We start from the raw sequence: 27,010 nt of genomic DNA on the forward strand, positions 1-27,010 counted from the left end.
TGTAAAACTGGCAAAAATGTATAAGACTTGTAATAAGTGTTGGAAATGCAAAGAAAATGTGGGTTCTTTCTATCATATGTGGTGGGATTGCAAGAGAGTGAAAGAATTCTGGGAACTGATATATAACGAATTGAAGAAGATTTTGAAGTATACTTTTACAAAGAAACCAGAGATCTTTCTGCTCGGTATTTTAGGAAATGAAATTAAGAGAAAGGACAGTAAATTTTTTCAATATGCGGTGACTGCAGCAAGAATGTTACTGGCGCAGAAGTGGAAACAACAAGAGATACCGACACTTGAAGAATGGAGGTCTAAGTTGTTAGACTATGCTGAACTGGATAAGATGACTGGAAAGATTAGGTACCTAAGAGACCAAAAGTTTACAGAAAACTGGGGGAAATTTGTTAAATATCTGGAGAGCCTAAGTGATGGACAAATAACGCTAGAAGGCTTTAAAAGAGCACTGTGAATATTTGGGAGACATTGTTCAAAGAAAGGTGAAAGAAAAATATATCTAATGGCAATGGGTAAAAAAGGAAATGCGAAAATTTAAATATGGCTACGAAAGATTTGCGGAAAAGCTGAGGGAAGTCAAAACTAAGAACTAATATGTAACATGAAATGTGAACTATATTTTATTTGTTTATTTTGTTGTAAACCAATAAAAAATTATTTAAAAAAAAAAAAAAGAGCTGCGCTCCCTTTAAAGGGACAGAGCGCCTTTAAAGGGACAGAGTGCAGCTAAGCCAAAAGCTAGACGGGCTGCCCTTCTCCCTCCTCAGGGAAAAGCCTGCAAGCGCCGCACACATGCTCCACGCGGCTCGTGAAAGGGAGCGCTGAGCAGAGCCCGGGATGCATATAGGCTCTGCTCAGCACTCCCTTTAAATAATATTTTTTTCTTGCATTCTCCCTCTAAAAACTAGGTGTGTCTTATGGTCAGGTGCGTCTTATGGAGTGAAAAATACAGTGATTGTCCTGCAGCAAATGGATATGAAGCAAAATGTGGTTTTCAAGACTGGATATGTGTGCAAGCCTGCCTGAGCGGACTCTGCCACGCAGCCTCCTTTAGCCAGTAGTTTTTCCAACTAATAAAAGAAGCATGCCTCAAATAATAATACAACAACATTTAATATATACAGGCAAGACATGATACAGATAAGAAACAAGACTGGTTTAAATACGCACATCTCTAAAACAAGGTAAATTGTAAGGTTTCAGAATACACATCATTTGTTTGTCCATTCTAGACACCGTAAACATCTATCTCTGGCTCTCTCTGTGATGTAAAACACCGTGTATGTGTGTGTGTGTGTGTGTGTGTGAGAGAGAGAGAGAGAGAGAGAGAGAGAGAGAGAGAAGGAGGAGGAGGAGGAGGAACAGGGCAAGATTTTTGTTTGCATGGTTAGTACACAAAAACTAGCTCATTTATAATAATAGCTCTAGAATCTGCATGTGGGACAGAAGATTAAATATTGCTGGGGTACTTTGGCCTCTCTTTGTATTGCACCCAGCAGTGTAAGGGGCCTTTTATTCATGTTGCTATTCCACATGGCACGGGAGTATGTCTGAATCGAACAGCATAATTTATTTGCTAAAAGCCAGTGGGTGTAACCAGGATTTATGTTGGGGGGCGGGCAGGGCACCCACCTGTCCTTTGCTTGCTCGCAAAAGGGAGATGGAATAAATTAAACACAAGAACATAAGGATAGGCTAGGGTTACTTGCAAATCTATCCCCGGGAAATGTGGCAGCGGCAGCCTCAGCAGCCCAGAGCCAGCCTGGTAGCGCAGTTGGCTCTGGCTGGCTCTGAGCTGCTGACTGCTGCTGCCACTGCTGAAGAGGAACCGGGGACGTCCGGCGGTACAGATCTCTTGCCCCCTTCCCCCTTTGTTTTGACTGATTGGGGGAGGCTCGGGCCTTGCGAGTGGGCAGCCGTTGCCCAGGAGGGGTGCAAGGCGTGGGGTTTCTCTGCCGGGCAAGCTGCAAAGCCCTTCTTTTGCACCCTGTGAAACATAAATGCGCAGTTCTTTAAAAACTGGGCAATGGTGCGCCGCTTGGCCATGACTCCTGAGTCTCCCTCGAACTCCTGCCCCCTTTGTTTTGACAGATCAGGGGAGGCTCAGGAGCCGCGGACAGGCAGCCATTGCCCAGTTTTTAAAAAACTCTACGCATTTATGTTTCACAGGGTGCGAAAGAAGGGCTTTGCACCTTTATACAATATGCAAGTGTGCTTGGGCCCAGGGTCTTTTGCCTCACCATCCCCGCTACTGACGCCCTGTTGCTACTCAGCTTCAAAAAAAAGTGTCCCCAGATTCATTGAAAAAAATCTGGTAACCATAGGATAGGCTACAGGATCAGGCCTATGGTCCATCTAGTATAATCTCAGAAAAGTCCTAAATAAATGACACACAACCTTTCCCCCTACCTATATAGTGTTTAACTTTATATATAAAAAAGAACATTTTGGGATTCTTTCTGTGGTTATAAGAATCCGCTGTGTTTCTGGTTCCTATAAATCTGAGGTGGGGAACCTGTGAGTCTCCAGATATTCCCAGGTTACATGCAGCTCGCATGATTCCTGACCGTTGGCCATGCTGGCTGGAGCTGATGGGAGTTGGGAGTCCAGCAATATCTGGAGGGCCCCAGCCTCCCCACCAGGGCTATAAATATACAACACACACTATCCTGACTTTACACATGTTGGCTGTTGGTTGGTTGTCTTTCGTCTTCTTCGTAGGCCGGTCACATTCCTGCAATATCCGTCTGCAAGCAAGCGAAAGGATGAGTTCTCTTAACAAAATAAGCCAAGATCGCAGTCAGATAGCATAGTTCCATTTTACTTTTTCAGAATTTAGTTTAAATAATACAGTGGTGCCCCGCAAGATGAATGCCTCGCAAGACGGAAAACCCGCTAGACGAAAGGGTTTTCCGTTTTGGAGGTGCTTCGCAAAACGAATTTGCTATGGGCTTGCTTCGCAAGACAAAAATGTCTTGCGATTCCTGGGGTTTTTTTCCCCCCTCCCCCCCTTTTTCCCAAGCCCCTAAGCCGCTTAACAGCTGATCGCTAAGCCGCTTAACAGCTGATCTAAGCCGCTTATCAGCTGATCTAAGCCGCTAATAGCCTTTTAGCAGCTAATCCGTGAATCCCTTAAACCTTTAATAGCTGCTAATAGCCTTTTAGCAGCTAATCCGCTAACCCCTTAAGCCTTTAATAGCTGCTAATAGCCGCTAAGCCGCTAATAGCGCTAATAGCGCTAATCCGATAATGGGCTTGCTTCGCAAGACGAAAAAAAACCGCAAGACGAAGAGACTCGCAGAACGGATTCTTTTCGTCTTGCGAGGCACCACTGTAATAACAATAAAAGTCTTCACTTGGCCCCAGATGTTCAATAGGGAGGAGACATATCTGACCTTAACTGGAAAGGAGTTCCATGAACTTGGGCCTGCAATACAGAACACACGGTTCTGGTGGATACAGGTTGTGCACCCAAGCTATGGGGAACCACCATATTAGGGTTGCCGTACATCCGGAAATTCCTGGACATAGCTAGGATTCGGCTGTTGGAAACAGGGTCTGGACAGAAAGCGCTGAAATGTCCTGGAAAATCTGGAAGTATGGCAACACATGTTGGAAGCTTTGGGCGAATTTCCTTTTAAAAACTATTTCAAAATTCACTTTTTGAAATATGGCAACCCCACGCTATATAACAGCAGGCCAGATCAGGCCAATGGTCCATCTAAATCTAGTATCCTGTTCTTATAGTGGTCAGTGGGAAGCATGCAAGCAGAATTCGAGTACAACTCCTGACAGATAAACATCTATATATTACACCCCAGGTAGCCAAACTTGTGCTGGCAGCAAGTTTTCCTTTTATTCCCTGTCGTCCATTGTAAAGGCCTTTGGCTGGATACAATAAAAGTGACTGGATTCGAGCCCAATAGCACAATCTTCTCCTGTGGTTTTCAGCAACTGGTATTCAGAAGCATTGCTGCCTCCCACCACGTCAATTTTATCATTGTACAGTAGGCCATTTTCCACACACACACACACACACACACACACACACCTGTCTTCCAGCCAGTCAGCCAAGAGGGATTATCACTGTTCAAAGACACATTCTAGTCAGGAGGGCCTAGAGCATGGATGAGGAGGGGCAGGCCTGGAGAGAGGTTGAGGAGAGTCCTAAGACCTAAGAGAGAGGTCTGAGGGCCACAGTTGACCTAGAGGCCTGAGATTCCCCCAAATAGGAACACAGTCATACCTCATGTTATGTTTACTTCAGGTTGCATGTTTTCAAATTGCGTCCCGCAGTGACCCGGAAGTACCGGAAAGGGGTTACTTCCAGGTTTCGCCACTCGCGCATGCGCAGACATGCAAAATGACATCATGCGCATGTGCAGAAGAGGCGAATCACGACCCGCGCGTGCGCAAACACAGGCTGTGTTCTTTTCATGTTGCGAACGGGCCTCTGGAACAGATTCTGTTCGCAACCAGAGGTACCACTGTACAACCTACCATGACACATTGAATACAAATGGGCAACTGTAGCGGTAGCCATGCAAAGGTGGGCCAAAGGTTCCCGATATCTGATCTGAGTGGAAAGCAAACGTTTCACAACTAAAACCCAAATACAAAATGGCCGACCAGTTTCATTCCTTTATAAACCAAGGATAAACCAGTTCATTCTCTCAAATGCAACTCATGGTTTTCTAGACCTCATTCGCACAACTGTTTTCATAAGGAATATATTCTATGCCCCGTAATGCTTGCGTTGCCTTTTCTTCTATCTTCCCCCGTTCTGCTACACTTTATTGGAGGTGGGAAGATCTGAAGTGCGCATCCCAATTTTCTTTCATGCACTCACCTTTCTTTCCCTCAAGCCACGTATGAACCCGATGAGACTGTTGACCACTTGGACGAGGCAGAGGATGGCTTCAGCCATGCCGATCGCCAGCAGGAGGGAAAACAACACAATGTTCCAAAGGATGATATTTTCGGGTTTTTTGCAGATGCTCCAGGTTGTCTGGTTAAACAAATAATTGTCCCTACAAAGGGAGAGGTCAAAACTGAGTTTTGCGAGAAACTTTCAGCTGAGAAATACTTCCTTCATCAGACTTAAAGGCTGCATTCAGGAATCATAGCAAACAATGGTTTATCATAACAGGAATAAGTCTAGCCTTCATCGGGTCCACATACTCCTTCCTCTTCCCCGGTGCAGCTGGGGAGAGGAGTCCAGAAACTTTTCCTTCCCTTTTTAATTAACCACACCTTGCAACATCCTCTGAACCCAACAAACCATAGGTGATCTTAACTATGACTTGTCTGAAATGAACCAAATTCCTAGTGTAGCTTTAATTTCCCAACATTCTTAGTTCATTTTAAGGCATCGGTCATGGGGAACTCGGTATAAAGTGTTACAGTATTTTAATCTATATAGAAAACAATTGTTTATTGATGTGTTGTGACTATGATCACTTTGTGAGGCAATTGGCCTAAAAGGTGGTATAGGTAAAGGGACCCCTGACCGTTAGGTCCAGTCACGGACGACTCTGGGGTTGAGGCGCTCATCTCACTTTATTGGCCAAGGTAGCTGGAGTACAGCTTCCGGATCATGTGGCTAGCATGCCTAAGCTGCTTCTGGCGAACCAGAGCAGCGCACGGAAACGCTGTTTACCTTCCCGCCATAGCTGTACCTATTTATCTACTTGCACTTTGACATGCTTTTGAACTGCTAGGTTGGCAGGAGCAGGGATCGAGCAACGGGAGCTCACCCCGTCGCAGGGATTCAAACTGCCGACCTTCTGATCGGCAAGCCCTAGGCTCTGTGGTTTAAGCCACAGCGCCACCCACATCCCAAAGGCTTAGGCTCTCATATTCCATGGCTTAGGCTCTCATATTCCCCTTCACTCCTGAAGCACACTAGTTTTATCTCTTCCTGGTTTCCAAGAAACCTCCACAGTTTCTTGTTGCATCCGAAGACAGCAAACTATAGTGACCGTAAGAATGCCTCCAAGTTGAAAACACACTTCCAAACCACGGTTTCCAGCTCTTATTCTGAGGCCCATTATAATCATCTGCAGCTTACATGGTTGTCATCATATCGGGGGGAAGGGAGGGCAGGTTGTGCTTGCTGGCTCTGCCCTCTCCATCAAGTGTGTCGTCATCGTCCTCCACCGGCCCCCTTGCTACAGCAAATGGGAAAGTGGACAGAAGAATGGGAGAGGGGGAAACTGGGCAACTGGCAGCTATGTCCTTGCTGCTGTGGTATATACCATTTCTTTGCACAAACTTTGCAGTGGTGATGTTGATGGTAGAGGGGCTCCATTATACTCACGCTAAGCTGACATTCCTGAAAGGGTAGATGTATACTTCGTCACCGATATCACAGAGAGGACCACTAATTAACCCCAAGGATGAGATGATCACACAGTACAGTCCACCAATAGCTCCGAGCACAGCAAAGACGAGAGAGAGGACCATCTGGAAGGCAATAGACATGTTAGCATCATAGCTGTTTGGAACTCCAAAAGGTATATGCAATTTCGACCTGACTAGCAGTGGGGTTGATCCCCCGCCTGTTCACCTGAACCTAGATAGGCCCGTGGAACCAGCAACTACAGGTACTTCCAGACTGTTGCACTTTTCAGGTGGGATTCCATCACACATTTGCAAATTCAGTTTCGCACAATTATACTTGACCGGGAGACCTTGCTCAACGAAGCAGCTTCCCCAAAAGTTGGGTGGGCAATAAGGAAAGTGACAGTCATTTAACCTGTCTGCAAGCGAATAACGAAAGCAAACGCTCGTTAAGTAACCAACGTCGTCCCATCTCACTGCAAACAAATCAGGACAGATGCTTCATAAACAGGTTTTCTGGAGGAACCCTCCGGGCAACTTCGAGGCACACAGCAAAGAAGCCATGATGGATCAAAGATAGATTAAATATGCAACTCTGAATCATCTCCGAGTGAACTGTTTGCAGTTTTGTGCTAGGCAGCAGCCTCCTACGTGAGACCTTGGCATTCTGGAAGATGAGATTAGAAGGAAGCATCGTGCTATCACCAGAACTAGACGTCTCCAACATGAAGAAGAGCGAGGAAGCAAAACAAAAGCGAAACCATAACACGTTTAGAAAAACAGGCCTTGGAGAGAGTCAAACGATCAACAGTGCCTGCACAAAGAACCACCGGTGAAGGAAGGCCCTTGCGTATACTATCCCTCCTCCCAGACTGTGGTAAATCAGACTATGATCCTGCCAACATAAGTAATGAAATTTATGCAAAATATAGAAAAGTCCAAACCCTGGCCCAGTTCCAGATCAATATGAAAAAGCGTAGACTTTTTCTGATCACACCAGTAGTCTTTTCTTTGACTTTATTTTAACCCACAGGCAAATGTACTCATTCTGTGTGCCCATCTTACAGTTTTGTTTTTATCTTTTAATTTTTGTCTGCTGTTATAATAAGTGTTCTCTGTTTCATATGCGGTACAAACCGAAATTAAAAAACCATATATGTACAGTCATACCTCGGCTTGAAGTTGCTTCAGGTTGAGCGTTTTCGGGTTGCACTCCACGGCGACCCGGAAGTAACGGAATGCGTTACTTCTGGGTTTCGCCACTCACGCATGCGCAGACGGTCAAAATGATGTCATGCGCATGCGCAGAAGCAGCAAATCACGACCCACGCACATGCAGATGCGGGTTGCATTCTGCTCTGGATGCGAACAGATCCCGTTCATATCCAGAGGTACCACTGTATATGGTGTTTGTGTGTGTGTGTGATTTTTGCACAGATGGTCCACAGGTAACTTTTCTTTTTTTTGTTGCCTGCTGCTTATATATCTTCTTTCTGTACTCTCGCGGACCCTCCAAGTGTCCCGATTTTCCAGGGACAGTCCTAGAATTACAAAAGCCATACCAGATTCTGATTGGATCCTAGAATGCCCCTAATTCCCTTGCCAGCGCTGCTGTCGTCGCCAAACTCAAGGAAGAAAACGAGCTGGCCCTTGTCCCAAGCAGCAGCAACGGCAAGGAAGCATCCCATAACCTCTCTGTGGCTGCTGTTGGCCTCCTGCCTTGGGCAGCTCAAAGCAGCTGCTGGAGAGCAGGCAAGGAGGAGAAGAAGCTGCTGTCATGTAGCAGCTCCGAGGGGCAGACACAGGAAATGGTCATAGGTAAGGGGGGGCTGGGGGACAGCTGCCCCCTTAGATCAAGTTAATCAATAGAAATACTTAACTAACTGACCAATCACGTTGGCTGTGCCCCCCCATAACAGAAGTCCCGTCCGCCCCTCTTAACAAAAATTCTGGCTACACCCCTGGGCAGAGGGCAGGGCTGCTCTGGGTGGGGGGGAAAGGGGAGCAGAGTGCAAGGATTATTATTTTTTAATAAAAAGAATTGTGTGCCCAGGTCTAATCTTCTCCCTTTCTAAAACTTATTTATTGGTGTGTGTTTTTATTTTTGTAAATACAGTGGATACAGTAAATGCAGGAAGCACGTTTGCAACCCATAGCGTCCACAACCTGCAGCGCCGCGTATGCGCACACATGTGTTGCGATTCGGCGCTTCTGTGCATGCGCAAAGTGCATTTTAGTGCTTCTGCGCATGTGCAAGCGCCGAAACCCAGAAGTAACCTGTTCCTGTGCTTCCGGGTTCGGCGCAGTGCGCAACCCGAAATCGCACAACCCGAAGCGTCTGTAACCCAAGGTATGACTGTATACCAAAGAATTTTAAAGGGGTGGTTAAGGGGTTCTCTCGGGATGGTGGGGGGCATGTGCTGGTGGTGGGGGCACTTGTCCTTCTCCTGATAGGAAAATCTCTGCAGGAGGGGACACAAAAAATGGGGGGCTGAGGAGGGTCAGCGGGGGTGGGGTGGGTTAGTGAGAAATGTCCCAATTTTCATCTGAGGAATGTTGACATGTCTGCTTCAACAGCTCCAGCTGAGGGAACTTTGCATACTGCCCTGGAATGGTAATAATCAACTTTATTCCAAGCTTTTAGGGAACCAGAAAGGGGAACTTAGAACTTCTGTTTTACAACTAGATCGGCTGGCTGGAGAAAGTTAGGAGACGATATTAACTGTGCCACTTACTGCAATTGATTGCTTCGTCAATACAGTTTAGCTGTTAGTTTGTGCCATTATAAATATTGCTTTGCTTCAATTTCCTCGGTTTTCTTTAAATTTCATAGGTAATTTCTTTAAATTGCACTATTCTCTCAATATTCTGTATTATTCATTCAGAGTTTGAAGAAGTAGAGAAGAATATTAAGGGGTAAAAGGTAAAGGTAAAGGGACCCCTGACCATTAGGTCTAGTCATGACCGACTCGGGTTGCGCGCTCATCTCGCTCTATAGGCCGGACAAGAGCAGCGCACAGAAACACCGTTTACCTTCCCGCCAGAGTGGTACCTATTTATCTACTTGCACTCTGATGTGCTTTCAAACTGCTAGGTGGGCAGGAGCAGGGACCGAGCAACGGGAGCTCACCCCGTCGCAGGGATTTGAACCGCCGACCTTCGGCAAGTCCTAGGCTCTGTGATTTAACCCACAGTGCCACCCACATCCTTATATTAAGGGGAAGGGAATTCAAAACAACCCAGCGAGGACTGACTGTTCTCATTGACCATGGAATGCTGACTAAGAGATGATGTGGAGAAACTGGGGCGAAGGGGAAACAGAAAGGAGCATTTCTCTCCCCCCAATTTACAAGGCTTTGCTTACCCCACATCTGTTAGCGCAGCATTTGGCTTCACCCGCACCCAATATCATAAATGCTGGCAAGAAAACCTGGAGGACAAGGAAAGAACACATTAAATGGTGGTGGAAGAAAGCAGTAGTTGTTATTACACAAGCAAACAAAGGCTTTTGCCAAGACAAAATTGTGTTCAGTGTTGAGGGCAGCTGACATGCATGAGGAATGAGACATCAAGCTGAAGGCAAGCAGTCAAATTCTAAACAGGAGTGCCGGATGGGGTCTGATAGTTATTCTTCTTGTCTGCAAATAAACAGACATTTTTGTAGTGGTAAGGATGGGACAGAAGGCTGATCGCCGAAGAATTGATGCTTTTGAATTCTGGTGCTGGAGGAGACTCTTGAGAGTCCCATGGACTGCAGGAAGATCAAACCTATCCATTCTGAAGGAAATCAGCCCTGAGTGCTCACTGGAAGGACAGACCGTGAAGCTGAGGCTCCACTACTTTGGCCACCTCATGAGAAGAGAAGACTCCCTGGAAAAGACCCTAGAATCATAGAATCATAGAGTTGGAAGAGACCACAAGGGCCATCGAGTCCAATCCCCTGCCAAGCAGGAAACACCATCAGAGCACTCCTGACATATGGTTGTCAAGCCTCTGCTTAAAGACCTCCAAAGAAGGAGACTCCACCACACTCCTTGGCAGCAAATTCCACTGTCGAACAGCTCTTACTGTCAGGAAGTTCTTCCTAATGTTTAGGTGGAATCTTCTTTCTTGTAGTTTGGATCCATTGCTCCGTGTCCGCTTCTCTGGAGCAGCAGAAAACAACCTTTCTCCCTCCTCTATGTGACATCCTTTTATATATTTGAACATGGCTGTCTTTATCACCCCTTAACCTCCTCTTCTCCAGGCTAAACCTGCCCAGCTCCCTTAGCCGTTCCTCATAAGGCATCGTTTCCAGGCCTTTGACCATTTTGGTTGCCCTCCTCTGGACACGTTCCAGTTTGTCAGTGTCCTTCTTGAACTGTGGTGCCCTGAACTGGACACAGTACTCCAGGTGAGGTCTGACCAGACCAGAATACAGTGGCACTATTACTTCCCTTGATCTAGATGCTATACTCCTATTGATGCGACCCAGAATTGCATTGGCTTTTTTACGTGAATTCTAATGAGCCATCAAATCTAACGCACACCTCAGATTTTCAAAACCTTGAAACCAAAAAGTATTTGCTGGCGGATGTAAATGCGCCATCAAATCTAGTGCACATCCTGATTTTTGCGATGTCATTTGGCCAAAAAAGGTGTGCATTACTTTCAAGTAAAAATGGTCTTTTGTTGGTTGGTTCTTTCTCCTTACCAGAACTTCTGCAGCTGTAAATCTGGATTAAATAGGGAAATGATATCATTTCGCTGAGGGTGACGTCCTGTAGACATGGCAAAAAACTTGTAGGCATAAACAGCACAGAGTCTAATAAACTGTCATTTGGGGGGGTGAGGAGGGTTAACTGGAAACTGAATACATCAATGAGTAGAGTTATGTGCACCACGTTGATTTGTTAATACACACACACACACACACACACACACACACACACACACCACCTTTTCTTCCAAGGAGCTCAAGGTGGTCTGATGGTTCTCCATCTCCCCATTTCATCCACACAACAACCTTGTGAGGTAGGTTAGGCTAAGAGTTAGTGACTGGCCCAAGGTCACCCAATGCAGTGGCATAGCGTGGGTGGTGCAGGGGGTGCCGGCCGCACCGGGCGCAACATCTGGAGGGGGGGCGCTCGCACTCGCAGCTCTCTGCCCCTACCTGGCTCACTCACTCTCTCTCACTGCAGTGCTGGCTGTGCGAATCCGATCCGAGCCGCCGGGTCGCCGCCCACTGTGGAGGGGAGGGTGCCAGGTGTGCGGTGCGGTGCGGAGAGAGAGAGAGGGACTATCTGGGGGAGGGACAGTGTAGCGGGGGGGGGGCGCAAATTACTTGCCTTGCCCCGGGTTAGGGGGCGCAGATTACTTGCCTTGCCCCGGGTGCTGACAACCCATGCTACGCCACTGGCCCAATGAGCTTTTATAAGGCTGAGTGAGGATTTAAACCCTGGACTCCCAGGTCATAGTCCAACACTCTAACCATAACACCACATCAAGTCTAGGCCAGACACTCCATTTCCGAACACCTGAGACTTTAAGGATATTGCTGAAGTTTCTTATCTCGGTTGCAGAAGGGAACTGGTGGGGGAAAATGGAAGTTCAGCAACCCATTGGTGCTCCCCCTCTCATTTCTTGCGACACCCAAAGTCAACTAATTCCTGGAGGCCCTTCTGCACAATCTGCACATTTGCTTTTTATTTTATCTAGCCTCATTCCAAGGACAATTGTGTGCCATAGAGGACGTGGTGTGTTTGTTCTCTCATTCTCTCTCTCTATCTTTTGCAGCTAAAGTGGAACTTTGCCAGAAGGCTGGCATAATGGAGAGATGTTCCCGGTGGTTCAGTTAGCACAGCCCAGAATGGTGGCCTCTGGTTCAACTCCCTAATTGACCCAGGAATTCTAAGCACTTCTTAATATTGATTATGTGAGTCACTTTTCCTCACGCAACCCTCCCCCCGCAAAAAAACCTTCCATCTGCTTAAGGGACATTTTTATAGCCTCAAACAACAACTATTTGTATGCCTTCCCATCAGATTTCAATGAGATAAAGAACTACAGAACTTTTATAAGACATCTGAAGGCAGCCCTGTACACAGTGGCGTAGCGTGGGTTGTCAGCACCCGGGGCAAGGCAAGTAATTTGCACCCCCTAACCCGTGGATTTGCGCCCCTAACCCTAACCCCCAGATGTTGCGCCTGGTGCGACCGGCCCCCCCTGCACCCCCCACGCTACGCCACTGCCTGTACAGTATTGGGAGGTTTTTAATGTTTGATGTTATCTTATGTTTTTATGTGTGTTGAAAGCCGCCCAGAGTGGCTGGGGTAACCCAGCCAGATGGGCAGTGTATATATAATAAAATTATTATTATTATTATTATTGTTATTATTATTATTATTATTCCCTCCAACTAACAGTTGTTGCCATTTTAAGAGTTTAAATCCACTAACCAGTTGCTTTTGAGCCATTCGTTGAAGGATTTGTTTAAATCAAGATGTGCTTTGCCCCAAATGATAAGTTAACCTCACATCAAATTTTCAAAAAGGCTATCGTGCAATGCGAGACGGGGAAGCAATCTGCAATATTTTGGCTTTCATTACAGTAAGACACCAGCACCGAAAGAGCTATAAACATAACACGCCGAGGGGAAAGTAGCCCTGAAAAATAAACAGTGGTGCCTTAACAGACAGATACTCTTCTGGATTTGAATCAAGCTTTTCTGGATATAGTGAGTTCAGTGACCATTTCCCATTCATTCTAGTGATGAATGGAGAGTCAAGCCCTTGTGTCTGGAATCATGGGGAAGGTAAACGTTTTAAAAGGCTCCCCGGGGAAACAGCAGTAAAACACCAGCCGTTATTTAACAACAAACCGATGGCATCCAAAATGCAAACTGTACAACGGTGTTTGCAGGAATGAACAACCCGCCAACGGTCAGCGCATATGTCATTTCACGGGGAAACATGCACTTTAATTGCAGCAGTCTGCATTAAGGGTCAATATCTACTCTCAAAGTGCTGTTGTTGGTATTCGGAAGATCGGAAGATCGATGAGTGCGCCTCCCCCTTTGCTGTTCTTCATGCGCATGTCTGACGCCAACCAATCTGACCTCAGGCTATTTCTATTTAAATGTTTCCCAAGAAGTGATATTCTGACTGAGAACACAAACCACACTGCCTCTTCCTTGATGATGACGTTTGGGTGCTTCTTTTAAAAACCAACACAACATAAATAAGCTGTTTTCCCTGAAGGGGGCTGGTTGTGGCCTCCCATATGTCTCTTATCTCATACCCTGCAACATTCCCCACATGAAAATAGGGGCATTTCTCACTCCCCAACCCAATTGCCCCTCCTCAACCCCACATTTCTGTCACACCACCCACACCCAGAACATTTCCTATTAGAAATAGGGTGACTGCCACACAGGCCCTCCGCTGTCCTGAGAGAACCTCTTATTCCCAGTTTTGTTTTAATTTTTGGTAGATTTACCGAAAGAAAAACACAAACCGATAAATAAATTTTAGAAAGGGGCAAGATTAGATGCAAACGCACAAAGCTGCTTCTTCTTTTTTAAATGAAGATTCCTTATTTCTCCGCACCGCTCCCTCTTCCCATCCAGGGCACAGCTGTCAACGTTTCCCTTTCTTTAAGGGAAATTCCCTTATTCTGAATAGGATTCCTCGCAAGAAAAGGGAAAAGTTGACAGCTATGGTCCAGGGTGGCCCTGCCCTCTGCCTGCCCCTTAGAGCAGGCGTCAGCAAACATTTTCAGCAGGGGGCCGGTCCACTGTCCCTCAGACCTTGTAGGGGGCCGGACTATATTTTTTTTGGGGGGGGGAATGAACAAATTCCTATGCCCCACAAATAACCCAGAGATGCGTTTTAAATAAAAGCACACATTTTACTCATGTAAAAACACCAGGCTGGCCCCACAAATAACCCAGAGATGCATTTTAAATAAAAGCACACATTCTACTCATGTAAAAACACGCTGATTCCCAGACTGTCCATGGGACAGATATAGAAGGCAATTGGGCCGGATCCAGCCCCCGGGCCTTAGTTTGCCTACCCATGCCTTAGAGCCAGTTCATCACACGGGGCTGGGTCTCGGCAGACTGTCCTCCTCCTCCCTGCTTCTCTCATAGCCTCAGCCTTGGTTTCACAGGCTTCTGCCTGCTGCTTCTAACTCAGCTCACAAACCCACAACTCTGGCCTGTGTCCTTCTAACGGCCCAACCTTCCCTTTTTTTGCGGGAAATTCCCTTATTCCAGCACCGTTTCCTGCTGCTTCCTGCTGCTATCCCGTAGACTGTCCCCGGGACAGGTGTGGCTGCTGATCCCTTATTTTCAAATCTGAAAGTTGACAGCTATGGATGTGAGACGCGGGTGGCGCTGTGGGTATAACCTCAGCGCCTAGGACTTGCCGATCGCATAGTCGGCGGTTCGAATCCCCGCGGCGGGGTGCGCTCCCGTCGTTCGGTCCCAGCGCCTGCCAACCTAGCAGTTCGAAAGCACCCCTAAGTGCAAGTAGATAAATAGGGACCGCTTACCAGCAGGAAGGTAAACGGCGTTCCGTGTGCTGCGCTGGCTCTCCAGATGCAGCTTCGTCATGCTGGCCACGTGACCCGAAAGTATTTGCGGACAGCGCTGGCTCCCGGCCTATAGAGTGAGATGAGTGCACAACCCTAGAGTCTGGCAAGACTGGCCCGTACGGGCAGGGGTACCTTTACCTTTACCTTATGGATGTGAGGGGCAGGTGGGGGCTCATCAATCTGGGAAGGTCCTCCATCTAGGAGAATGGAAATTCTGATCCTAAACCTCTGCTGCCTTGCAGGATATCTTCGGGAGATGAAAAGGCTAAGGAGTAAACTTTTCGTCCCTAAGACTAATACAGTTGGATGGTGTCTTGTACGCCTCCTTCTGGCATCTCCTGCAGCCAAGCTGGTGCCAAACGTATTGCTCTGCTTTCCTTTGGACCACATCAGTGTGGCCGAGAGGGTGGTCTTGACATCAGTCCAGACCTCCACACACACTGCCCAGTCTTGAGCCCCGGGAGCTCACTTCAGTGCTGCTAATGCAGCAGTTTGACTTCTCCATTGTCTCTCAAGAATGACAGATGCCAACAACTTACCTAAGTATTTCTTCTAGAAATGAAAGGTGTGTGTGTGTGTGTGTGTGTGTGTGTGTGTATTCTTTTACTAATCATCATCATGGCTAGTAGCCATTCTTATCCCCCATTAATTTGTCTAACCCACTTTTGAAACCATTCAAGTTGGTGGTCATCGTTAAGGTAAAGGTAAAGGGACCCCTGACCATTAGGTCCAGTCGTGGACGACTCTGGGGTTGTGGCGCTCATCTCGCTTTACTGGCTGAGGGAACCGGCGTACAGCTTCCGGGTCATGTGGCCAGCATGACTAAGCCGCTTCTGGTGGACCAGAGCAGCGCACGGAAACGCTGTTTACCTTCCTGCCAGAGCGGTACCTATTTATCTACTTGCACTTTGACGTGTTTTCGAACTGCTAGGTGGGCAGGAGCTGGGACCGAGCAACAGGAGCTCACCCCGTCGTGGGGATTCGAACCGCTGACCTTCTGATCGGCAAGCCCAAGACGCTCTGTGGTTTAACCCACAGCGCCACCCGCGTCCGGTCATCATTACATCTTGCATAAAGTATAAATTCAATATTGATTTCTGGGACAATAACATCCACGCAGCCGTGGTCGCATACATAAATAGTCTTTTCTGCTTCCTTGGGATTTCAGCACCTAGAATTCCTAAAAGGAAGGCTTTGGGTTTGTTTGTTTTTAGAAATGGTTATTTTAAACATTTTTTTCAACTCATTATATATCATTTCCCAAAATTCTTTTACCACCTTACATTTCCATCACATATGATAAAAGGTGCCTTCTGTTTCCTTACATTTCCAGTATACATTCGACTCCGTTTTATGTTATTGGCCCAGAGATGGAAAGAAGATAAAGTCCCTACCAGAGAAGAATGGCGGATCAAGTTGATGGATTATGCCGAAAAGGCTAAAATGACCAAAGGAATCAGAAATCAGGAAGACCAAAATTTTAATATGGAATAGGGAAAATTTGTAACTTATCGTAAAGACCATTATAAACAGTAAAAACCATTAATAGGATTGGAATATCACTTGTAGTTTAATGGTGAATTTTGGACACAATGGAGAGGTAAAAGATTTGGATTATCATAAAAGATGCAGGAGGAAATGATTAACAATAGGACTGACAAAGGGGAGGAGATTCTTTGGAATCTTATTTTTATGTTGTATGTTGGATATGTGACTGTAAAAATTTACTCTGAATAAATAAATGTTATCTATCATATCTATCATCTCTCTCTCTTTCTCTCTCTCTCTCTCGTCTCTCTCTCTCTCTCTTTATATATATACACCGTATTTTTCGCTCTATAAGATGCTCCAGACCACAAGACGCACCTAGTTTTTGGAGGAGGAAAACAAGAAAAAATATATTCTGAATCTTAGAAGCCAGAACAGCAAGAGGGATCGCTGCGCAGTGAAAGCAGCAATCCCTCTTGTTGTTCTGGCTTCTGGGATAGCTGCACAGCCTGCATCCGCTCCATAAGGCGCACACACATTTCCCCTTACATTTTAGGAGGGGAAAAGTGAGTCTTATAGAGCAAAAAATACGGTAAATCAATATTGTTTTCTAGTTCAGATCTGCCCTGCGTTAGGTTCCCTTTAGGTTCGTTTCACATAAAGCTGAAAACATGAATAAGAGAAACAGTGCCAGCTTTTTCCTTACCAATATTCCAGCTCCAAGAATACCGTGGAAGAACCAGACCAGGTCCGTGATCCTGCGTGGTTCCAACACTTCTCCATTAGGGAAGTAGAGGAGGAGATTGGAGACGATGGCGCAGACAGCCAGAGGCAGGAGGGCGATCCCAATGCATTTGGAGCATTTTCCAGGGCACATCCTGTATCTCTTCTTAGGAAGGACATGGGGAACGAAAAGAAAAGGCTGAGTAGATGTATTGCATAAAAGTGGATCCCTATAAAATGAAGAATGGGGCTTCCGCTGCCTTGGATCCAGAAGCTGCAGTTAGTGCAGAATGCTGCACCGCGGTTGCTGACAGGAGTGAGGCGCTGTCAACATAGAACACCTCTGCTCAGAGATCTGCCAATTTGCTGCCAGGTCATTTTCAAGGTGTTAGTACAGGCATCCCCAACCTTTGGCCCTCTATATGTTTTTGGACTACAATTCCCATCATCCCTGACCACTGGTCCTGTTAGCTAGGGATTATGGGAGTTGTAGGCCGAAACATCTGGAGGGCTGCAGGTTGGGGATGCCTGTGTTAGCATATAACAGCTTGGGAACAGTTTACTTGCTAGACTGTCTTTAACTATATATGCCAGCTCAGCTGCTTTGCTCTGCAGAACTGGAAGTTGCAAATCCATCTTTTAGTGTGGCGGCACACAAACTTCGGAACTCCCTGCCTATTGACCTCAGGCAGGCAGCTTTGCTAAAAAGTCTTCTAAGCCCACCCAGCACTGGCGGAGGAAGAGGAGTGCAGGGGGAGTGCAGCGCCCCTGGCAGTGTGATCCCCAGGGTGCCATCACAGCTGCCCCCCCCACGCTGGGGGCCCCACCCCTGCAGGCAGTGTGCCCCGCCCCCGGGACGCGTGCCAGCCCTGCCTCCACCTGCTCTCAGCCCCCAGTGCCGGAGCTTGAAGCTCCGCTGCTGCTACTCAGACATGCAGAATGTTGACGTGCGTTTTAATCTGGCATTTAGCTTACTGGTGGTTTCATGTTTTCAATGTTTTAAGTGGTTCTTAACTTCTTCTTTTACTGACAATCTTACTGCTTTATCCTTTTTTGTAAACTGCTTTTTACAATCAAGCAGTATATAAGTCATGTGGAAATCAGGAAATAAAACAGGGTGCCTTTTTGATTGTGGGAGAGGACCATTTGTGGCATTTAAGTGAGACGCTTTCTGATAAACAGCTGTCTTATTTTGAATCAGACCATTGATCCATCTAGCTCAATAATATACAGGCCAGTTATGGGTGCTTATGGTAAAGGTAAAAAAAGTAAAGGAACCCTGGATGGTTAAGTCCAGTCAAAGGCGACTATGGGGTTCTGGAGCTCATTTTGCTTTCAGGCTGAGGGAGCCGGCGTTTGTCCACAGACAGCTTTCCGGGTCATGTGGCCAGCATGCCTGAACTGGCTTCTGGCACAACGGAACACCGTGACAGAAGCCAGAGCGCATGGAAACGCCATTTAGCTTCCCGCCCCAGCGGTACCTATTTATCTACTTGCACTGGTGTGCTTTCAAACTGCTAGGTTGGCAAGAGCTGGGACAGAGCAACGGGAGCTCACCCCGTCGTAGGGATTCGAACCGCCAACCTTCTGATCGGCAAGCCCAAGATGCTCAGTGGTTTAGACCACAGCGCCACCCGCATCCCTTGGTGCTTATGGACCTCTGGAAGTCGCTGTCCAACTCCCAAATGCTCCATAATTCCCATCATTCCTTTGACTCCTGTGGGAGGAAGGGTGAGATGGAAATTGAATAGATCATCATCCCTGTCCATTGGTCATGCTGGCTGGTACTGGTGGGAGCTGATGGAAGCTGGAGCGCCAACACCTTCTGGGAGGGATGACAGTTCCCCATTTCTGGTCTCTGCTGAGTGGAAGCTGACCATTATCATTGCCAGCCCCATCTGCAGAGACTGGGGATTGAACCTGGGACATTCTGGGTGCAAAGCAAGGGCTCTACCACTGAGCTCCAGCCGCCCCCATCTTATGCCTATTGTCTGATTATTCATTCCATAGGGAAACTGCTGCTTAAAAGTCAAGAGAGAGACAGCGAAGGCACAGCAGACACAACAGTGAGCTGCGATTTGGCTGGAAGGTTGATGGCATCAGGCTTCTCTCTGGGAGTAGCCCAGACACTGTTTCCGACGGCCGAATCCCAGCTATGTCCTGGAAATTCCGGATATATGGCAACGCTAGCATATCTGCTGCCATGTAAGAGTGTCTGCTGTTCACCTCTCTTTATTTTATGTACTGAAGTTCTCACCCTGGGCCAGCAGGGGGATACTGTAGATAGTTCAGGTCCACATATGCAAATAAGGGATCGAAAGTGACGTTCAGTGATTGGATAGTTACAGAAAGTTGTTACAGTTACGTTGTACTGGAGCTCTATATAAGCAGGCTGGCTGAACCCTTCAGTTCAGTTCTGTTCTGGCCTGTGAATAAACAAGAGCTGTCTGAAGAATCACTGTGTCATCTGATATGTTCACCCACAACTTAACAGTTTAGACTCCACTTGTATATTTGGGAAGAAATCTATCTTTGCAAATGTGTTTTTACAAATATTGCAAAGATACACTAAGTCTCCAGTATGTTTGTTTGTTTGTTTGTTTGTTTGTTTATATTAAAGATTTTGTTGATTTGCAAAAGTGTGCAATGTCTCTCTCTCTCATGTTTCCCCCCCCCCATGTGACATTTTTACAAATCAATTTCATTTGTTGAGACATTAGGAAGAAAAGGGGGAAAGAGGTGGAGGGGGAAAAGATGGGTGGGGGTGGCGATGTTTCTATTTTACTTACTATATGTAGGGTTTGGTGTCAGCGTTACTTGTGCAGGTTATTTGCTGTTTGCTTGTGTTCCTTTGGTGGTGAGAGAGGTGGGGGTTGGCCTAGGGTGTGGTTATTCATTTTTGGTTGGCTGTGATGGTCTTTGTTTTCATGTGTGAGTGGGGTGGGTGGGTGTTTTGGATCAGGTTAGCCATATTGATTTCTATGCTGTTGGTGGATTTTTGTCGTCGTCTTGCTGGGCTGTGTATGTGATAAAGGGGAGCCATACCGGGGTGATGGTGTCGTCTTCTATTTGTCCCCGTGTCAGTTTCAGTTTATTGGTTAATTTTTCTAGTAGGGCTGTTTCCCATACTATTTGGTACCATTGGTCCATGCTTACTCCTCACAGGTCTCTCTAGTATGTTCTGAGCCAAAAGAAGCCAAGCCCAGTTGGTACTGTCATGGAACTTCTCCCCGTTAGGGGAGGATGGGAAACATAGCAATATGTACATAATCTTATATTTCAGAAAGAAGTTGGGGGGGGGGGGCAGTAGCAGCAAGAAAATCCTATAGCACCATCTCTTGGCAGAGGTATTCCTCACATCATTGCAATATGTTCTAACATGCAGGAGACTTAAAAGCAAGCAAGCAAGCAAGCAAGCAAACAAACAAACAAACAAACAAACAAACAAACAGGAAAGGCTGCAGAAAATAGGCATTATGGAGTTTACATGTATACCACTAAAAACAGCAGCCTGTGTTTTCGCCTCCCCTTCCACATCATTTCTAAATTGGGATGGAAGGGAAATCAGATACTGTTTGCATTTAAACCTAGCTAATTGGCTCTAGAAATGGAGACAGTGAGAGATTTTACTTTCTTGGGCTCCATGATCACTGCAGATGGTGACAGCAGTCACGAAATTAAAAGACGCCTGCTTCCTGGGAGAAAAGCAATGACTAACCTAGACAGCATCTTAAAAAGCAGAAACATCACCTTGCCGGCAATGGTCTGTATACTTATAGCTATGGTTTTCCCAGTAGTGATGTATGGAAGTGAGAGCTGGACCATAAAGACGGCTGATTGCCGAAGAATGGATGCTTTTGAATTATGGTGCTGGAGGAGACTCTTGAGAGTCCCATAGACTGCAAGAAGATCAAACCTAGCCATTCTGAAGGAAATCAGCCCTGAGTGCTCACTGGAAGGACAGATCCTGAAGCTGAGGCTCCAAAACTTTGGCCACCTCATGAGAAGACAAGACTCCCTGGAAAAGACCCTGATGTTGGGAAAGATGGAGGGCACAAGGAGAAGGGGACGACAGAGGACGAGATGGTTGGACAGTGTTCTCGAAGCTACCAGCATGAGTTTGACTAAACTGTGGGAGGCAGTGGAAGACAGGAGTGCCTGGCGTGCTCTGGTCCATGGGGTCATGAAGAGTCGGACACGACTAATCGACTAAACAACAACAACAATTGGCTCTTTCTGAAACAACATGTGAATTGAAATTCCGCTCTCCTTTGAAATTTGCACTTCTCCAAATTCTGCAATGCAGTTCTCCAGCCAAGTATATATCCCCAAAAATCACATGTTATTGAAAACAGCATGCAAAAATGTATTATAGTAGGGAAAATCACCTTGCAAAAATGTGTATGTTAGGCAAACATACACATGAAAAGTGGGTATATTAGGAGAAATTTGCACCCAAAAGCTGATGAATTTCCTTGAAGATTTTTTTTAATGCAAACTGATATGCAAATGTGGAGAAATGAATTTAAGATTGAAGAAATGAGAGACTGAGAAACCAAACTTGACATAGAATCCAACAACCATAGAATCATCAAATTGTAGATTACAATATTACTATGCTCAACCTGCTTCTCTTAGCTTCTCTGAGCAGTGTGAAATTCTGGGGATGCAGTATTCGCCCTAGCTTAATAACCTTTGGGAGGAAGATATGGAAGGTTAAGGTGTTATATGTAATATCTGAGTTAATTTACAGATATACAGGTGGAGGCATAGCTTATTCAGGTTTCCTGAGCTGGCTGGGGCTGATGGCAGTAGTAATTCATCAGGGTTGGGGGACAGACTCACAATGCTGTTGTTAGCTCAATCTCAGCTCTCTGTCTCTTGGTTCTAGCCTTTTTTTCTGTGTTCCACTCCAAACAAATTAAATAAGATATTTCCACATCCTTAGCTGGGTTAGGGAAGGGAAGAGATCTGCTTTTGCTCTGATTAGAAGACATAAGGAGGGTGTCTAACAATCAGCTCCATTTATTTTTTTTTAAATTGCCTGTGTCACATAGATAGATGATGGAGTTTGACCTTTGGAGCAATAAGAAACAAACCAATGTTTTCTTCAGATTGCAAGAAAAAAAAGATTCGGACTTCAACCAAAAATGCAAAGATATTGTCCAAACAATAACAAGTTTGCGCATCTTCTTAATAAAAACCAGACTGATAACAGATGGACAACTCCACCAATCCTAGCTAGCCTCATTAGAAATCTGGCAAGCCCAAATCCTGACCCACCTGTAAGCCAAATTTGACATTAGGCAGATCTTCTCCTTAAGGAGATCTTTTGGATTCCTCCAGAAATATGACGATGAGGACAGCATCAATCCTTACCTTATTTATCGTACAGGCAGGCAAATGTAGCCCAAACTGTAAAATCTCCAGCTGGGAATGGGGTGAGGAATCTAATCTTTCTGATGGCTTCAGATTTTATACTTCCCCCTCGTTCTCCATAGCAGCCTTAGGAAGACAAATAAACCCTCTGGAGGTAGAACTTCCATTAAACAAATACGTGAAACCCACACCAAAGAAGGAGGAAATACCCCAAACAGCTTCCATTTGGCAGGCACTGAGGCCATGTGTCACTCTGCATTATGGATTTTTTTTCCAGGGACTGTTCCATTGGTCAATGGGCACCTTGAAGTCACATTGACTTTCTGCAGCTCTTTGAAAGCCTCAACCCGTCACCATCATTATGTTTGAAATGCTTTACAACATCACAGTTTAGGGAAACAAAACAAGAGGAAGTCATCTATCAAATAACAGGGTGAGGGAGGGACCCACAATAAACCCTGTGGGAGGCTGTGTCAGTATTTTGCCGGGGGCAGGAATCTAATGCATACCGTAACTTTAAAGGTAAAGGTAAAGGGACCCCTGACCATTAGGTCGAGTCGTGACTGTCTCTGGGGTTGCGGCGCTCATCTCGCTTTACTGGCTGAGGGAGCCAGCATACAGCTTCTGGGTCATGTGGCCAGCATGACTAAGCAGCTTCTGGCAAACCAGAGCAAGGCACGGAAACACTGATTACCTTCCCGCCGGAGGGGTACCTATTTATTTACTTGCACTTTGATGTGCTTTCGAACTGCTAGGTTGGCAGGAGCAGGGACTGAGCAACGGGAGCTCACCTTGTCGCGGGGATTCAAACCGCCAACCTTCTGATCGGCAAGTCCTAGGCTCTGTGGTTTAACCCACAGCGCCACCCGCGTCCCACCATAACTTTAGGTTTGTGCATTTAAAGTTGATAAAGACTCTGTTGCCCTAATCCAACAAATCTACTTGCCCCCCCCCCCCCGAATGGACTTTTTGTGGTTTGGAAAGTGATGGGTTAAAGGCATTGAAAAATATGGGACAAACATATGGTTAATACAAAGACACAGGAAGACACAGGAAGCAAATCAGCATAAATGCTTGATAAAGACCAGATGCAATCTAACTAACTACGTGTAAGCGGTGTGCAAGCAAATCAGAATGAATACTCAATGGATGTCTGGATGAATCTTGCACAGTAAAGTCCTTGAGTGCTTGGAAGCTACGGCCATTGGAGATGGAACCAAAACAGTGCTGGCCACACTCCCAACGTCTGCATGTTCAGTGTTAGTATAAACAGGACCTGTGATGCGCACACTGTTATAGCTACATGGGGCTCTACCGCATGATCAGCAATCCTGAGCTTCTGATCATGTGGAGGAGATGCTCCTTTCATTCTTCCACTGAATTCGTGGCTGTTGGGAGGTGTGGCCACTAGGCATGGTCCTATTTCTTTCTCCATACCTCCCCTCTGGGCCCATTTCAGGGACCTGTTGTTGTGTGTAGCCTCTTCTTCCAGTTGGGGGCAACATGCTGGTGGTGGGTGGAGCCAGAGGCAAAAGTGGGTGGAGCAATGGTTGTAAGCTTTACAGTAGGGTAGTTTCTACTTTCTTGGGCTCCATGATCACTACAGATGGTGACAGCAGCCAAGAAATTAAAAGACGTCTGCTTCTTGGGAGAAAAGCAATGACAAACCTAGACAGTGCTCACTGGAAGGACAGATCCTGAAGCTGAGACTCCAATACTTTGGCCACCTCATGAGAAGAGCAGACTCCCTGGAAAAGACCCTGATGTTGGGAAAGATGGAGGGCACAAGGAGAAGGGGACGACAGAGGACGAGATGGCTGGACAGTGTTCTCGAAACTACCAGCATGAGTTTGACTAAACTGTGGGAGGCAGTGGAAGACAGAAGTGCCTGGCGTGCTCTGGTCCATGGGGTCACAAAGAGTCAGACATGACTAAACGACTAAACAACAACAAGTTTCTACACATTTCCAATGAATGAACACAGCAGATAGCTAACTATTGTCAAAAACAACACTGTCGCTTCTATAATGTTGCAGGAATTTATGTATAGCTTGGGGAGGGGGTTGCCTCTCCAGCAGATATCATGCACGTGTAGCCCACTACCAAAATCAGCACAATCACTTTTGTGACTTTTGTGATTTGTCCCCACAAACACTTCATCACAGTTTCTTCCTATCTATTCAAAGGGCCTTTGTTGCACGATACCAAATGTAAGAATTCACTGATAAATGTATCTATGTACTGACTCACAGGGAAAACTTCAGGAATTCATATAGACATGTGAGCTCAGCTACTCAGCAGCCCCTCTGCCTGAGCGATAATCCCTGGCATCCTGATACCTGAGTGCCAGACAGGTAGCCATTCCAGAAATAACAAACCCAGATGAAGACAAAAGGGTGTAATTAACTTGGCTGGGAAACAGGGAAATGTAAATATCCTTTTTGTTACACTTGATGGGTGTTTGGTGGAGGGCAAGGAGAACCATGGGGCAGGGTCCAGGATGCTCAGATTACTGCCACCAGACCTCCCCTTTCATGATGTAACCATGATGTATGTAGTTTGGGGGGGTGTAGCATGGGGATTAGCAGCTAATAAAAGTTTGGGGGCTCTTTTGTTCAGGGCTTCCATCTTGTTCCACCTTGTGGCAGGTGGGAGTCCTGTCACGACAATCTTCAATAAAGACCAAGCCTACTGGCTGCTGTTTGGCTCTGGTATTCCTGGCTGGTGTCCTTGTTTTTGTTTTTTGTCCAAGGAAGCCCTCAAATTTCTCCATTAACAATATGTCTGGTTGCTTATGCATACCCATCTAGCTTCTAGGCAGCTATTTCAAGGTTCGCACTCTATGGAGCAATTGCAGCGGCAGGAGACCACCGCTCCCTCCACCAGTTTATATACATTTCCCTGACAGGCTACACACACACAGCCAGAGACTATGCCTGCGTAGAAGCTTCCTCTGCTCTGCCCTTTTCAAACCCCTCCTGGTTCTGGGAGGCAGTGGGGCAGGAAAGGATGGGGAAGCACCTGGTCCTTTACTTGCCTGCCTCTTCCTCCTCTTCTTCCGACACATCCTGTGCTCCACCCTCCAGCTCTGAAGCTTCCCCTGCCTCCGACTCGTGCCTCCTGGCCAGTACGGTTCCCTACAAATCGCTGCCCCCCTCTCCCGCGTCAGACTCCATCCAGCTAAGCATGAGTCTTTATCTCACAGTTCAAGGGCACATTCTTGCCAGGCAGAAACACTCTGTTGCAGAGGGTGAAGCAATGCCAGGAGAGGTTGTGTGGCCTGGGGAGAGTCCCAAGCATGAGATGGAGAGGTCTGGAGGGCTGCGTTTGGCCCCCACGTCTGAGCTTTCCCACCCTTGCCCTATATAAACCTGACACCTCCTGCCTCCGGGTCCTCCACAGACTTTAAGAGGGGGGAGGGAAAGGAGGTGACTTGGATGTGTTAATAAGTAATCGCAGCTCAAACTTTGGTTCAGAAAAGGTTATCACCTCAACTCTGTGTCCTGCTATTCCGGAACCAACACATCTAATAAAAGCCAGCTTTCCATTTCAGAGCAGTGCAAGTTTGTTCCTCTGCCATCAGCACCAAAGTCTGGGAGCCCAGATACGCATTGATTGTCCGATTTGTGTAATCGCAGCAGAAAACGCATGTGGGGCACCATCTAGTGAGATGGTCCTTTGTGCAATCTGAATTGAAAAGATCTGGATTGCTGCCGGAACCTGATGCTCATGCATTGAACCCATTCTTTTCAGTGCTGATTTTAATGTTTGGTGTTTTACAGCATTCTGTTTTTAATCTGTTGAGAGCCACCCTAAAGGCTGCCTAAAAGATCAGCTTCAGCAGACATTCACTTACCTTAATGTGCCAATCAAACTTACCATGAACTTCGTTATGAGGCTGAACTTCGAAACAATACACCCTTGAGAAGACCCTGTGCAAATGCTAGCCCGTTGTCAAATCTCTTCAAACTTTCTGGAGTTAGAGCGTTGTTGCTGTAGCCGAGCAAGCAAGCAAATGGTTCCTTCTATCACACTATTTGGGAACAAAAAAAAAAATACCCTAAAATTTGGCTGCGAGATATCCGGTACTCTGTGTTTATGTTTGCGTGTGTCACCGTGCGTGATTGATTTTTAAGGCAATGAAAGCATTGCTCTGTTCCACTGATCAATGGCTCCTGGTTATATTGATCAACACTGCCTTACTTCTGTGCATTTGTCTTTCGTTTAAAAACAACAAGCTCTCTTGTTGTTGCACAGCTCAAATCATGGGAAAGGGAATGTAAACAGGCACAACTGTGCTGCTTTTTATTGTTATGATCATTTCCATTGATTTATTAATCAGCTTCTAAACCGCTGTCTCAAGGCAGTTGACACATTTGGGAATTAAAAACAATGTAGACCAGACTGTGTGTATGTGTGTGTGTGTGTGTGTGTGTGTACACATACATCTAAGCTGTAAGGTCACAGACTTCTATGTGTAATCAGG

General features: G+C 46.3%; 1 protein-coding gene across 3 annotated transcripts; it reads right to left on the reverse strand.

The window, feature by feature from the left end:
- Positions 1-1,755: 1,755 nt before the first annotated feature.
- LOC310675802 (transmembrane 4 L6 family member 1-like) lies at positions 1,756-26,572 on the reverse strand (the record flags this gene model as incomplete). 3 transcript variants are annotated; one of them, XM_083436913.1, is made up of 6 exons in its annotated part: positions 26,404-26,572; positions 17,129-17,311; positions 9,722-9,787; positions 6,335-6,480; positions 4,865-5,045; positions 1,756-2,762 (listed from the first exon to the last, which is right to left on the reverse strand). In XM_083436913.1, the coding sequence occupies exons 1-6, from the start codon at positions 26,404-26,406 to the stop codon at positions 2,742-2,744; spliced, it is 600 nt and encodes a 199-aa protein (XP_083293039.1). In that variant the 5' UTR covers positions 26,407-26,572. The 3 variants fall into 3 exon arrangements, with proteins under 3 accessions (XP_083293039.1, XP_083293041.1, XP_083293040.1); XM_083436915.1 differs by lacking the exon at positions 26,404-26,572 and adding an exon at positions 22,525-22,583; XM_083436914.1 differs by lacking the exon at positions 1,756-2,762 and having other exon boundaries at positions 4,853-5,045.
- Between the last annotated feature and the right edge of the window lie 438 nt (positions 26,573-27,010).

This window comes from Podarcis tiliguerta, assembly GCF_965153285.1.
Source record: "Podarcis tiliguerta genome assembly, chromosome: 4".
In the NCBI taxonomy this organism is placed as follows: domain Eukaryota; kingdom Metazoa; phylum Chordata; class Lepidosauria; order Squamata; family Lacertidae; genus Podarcis; species Podarcis tiliguerta.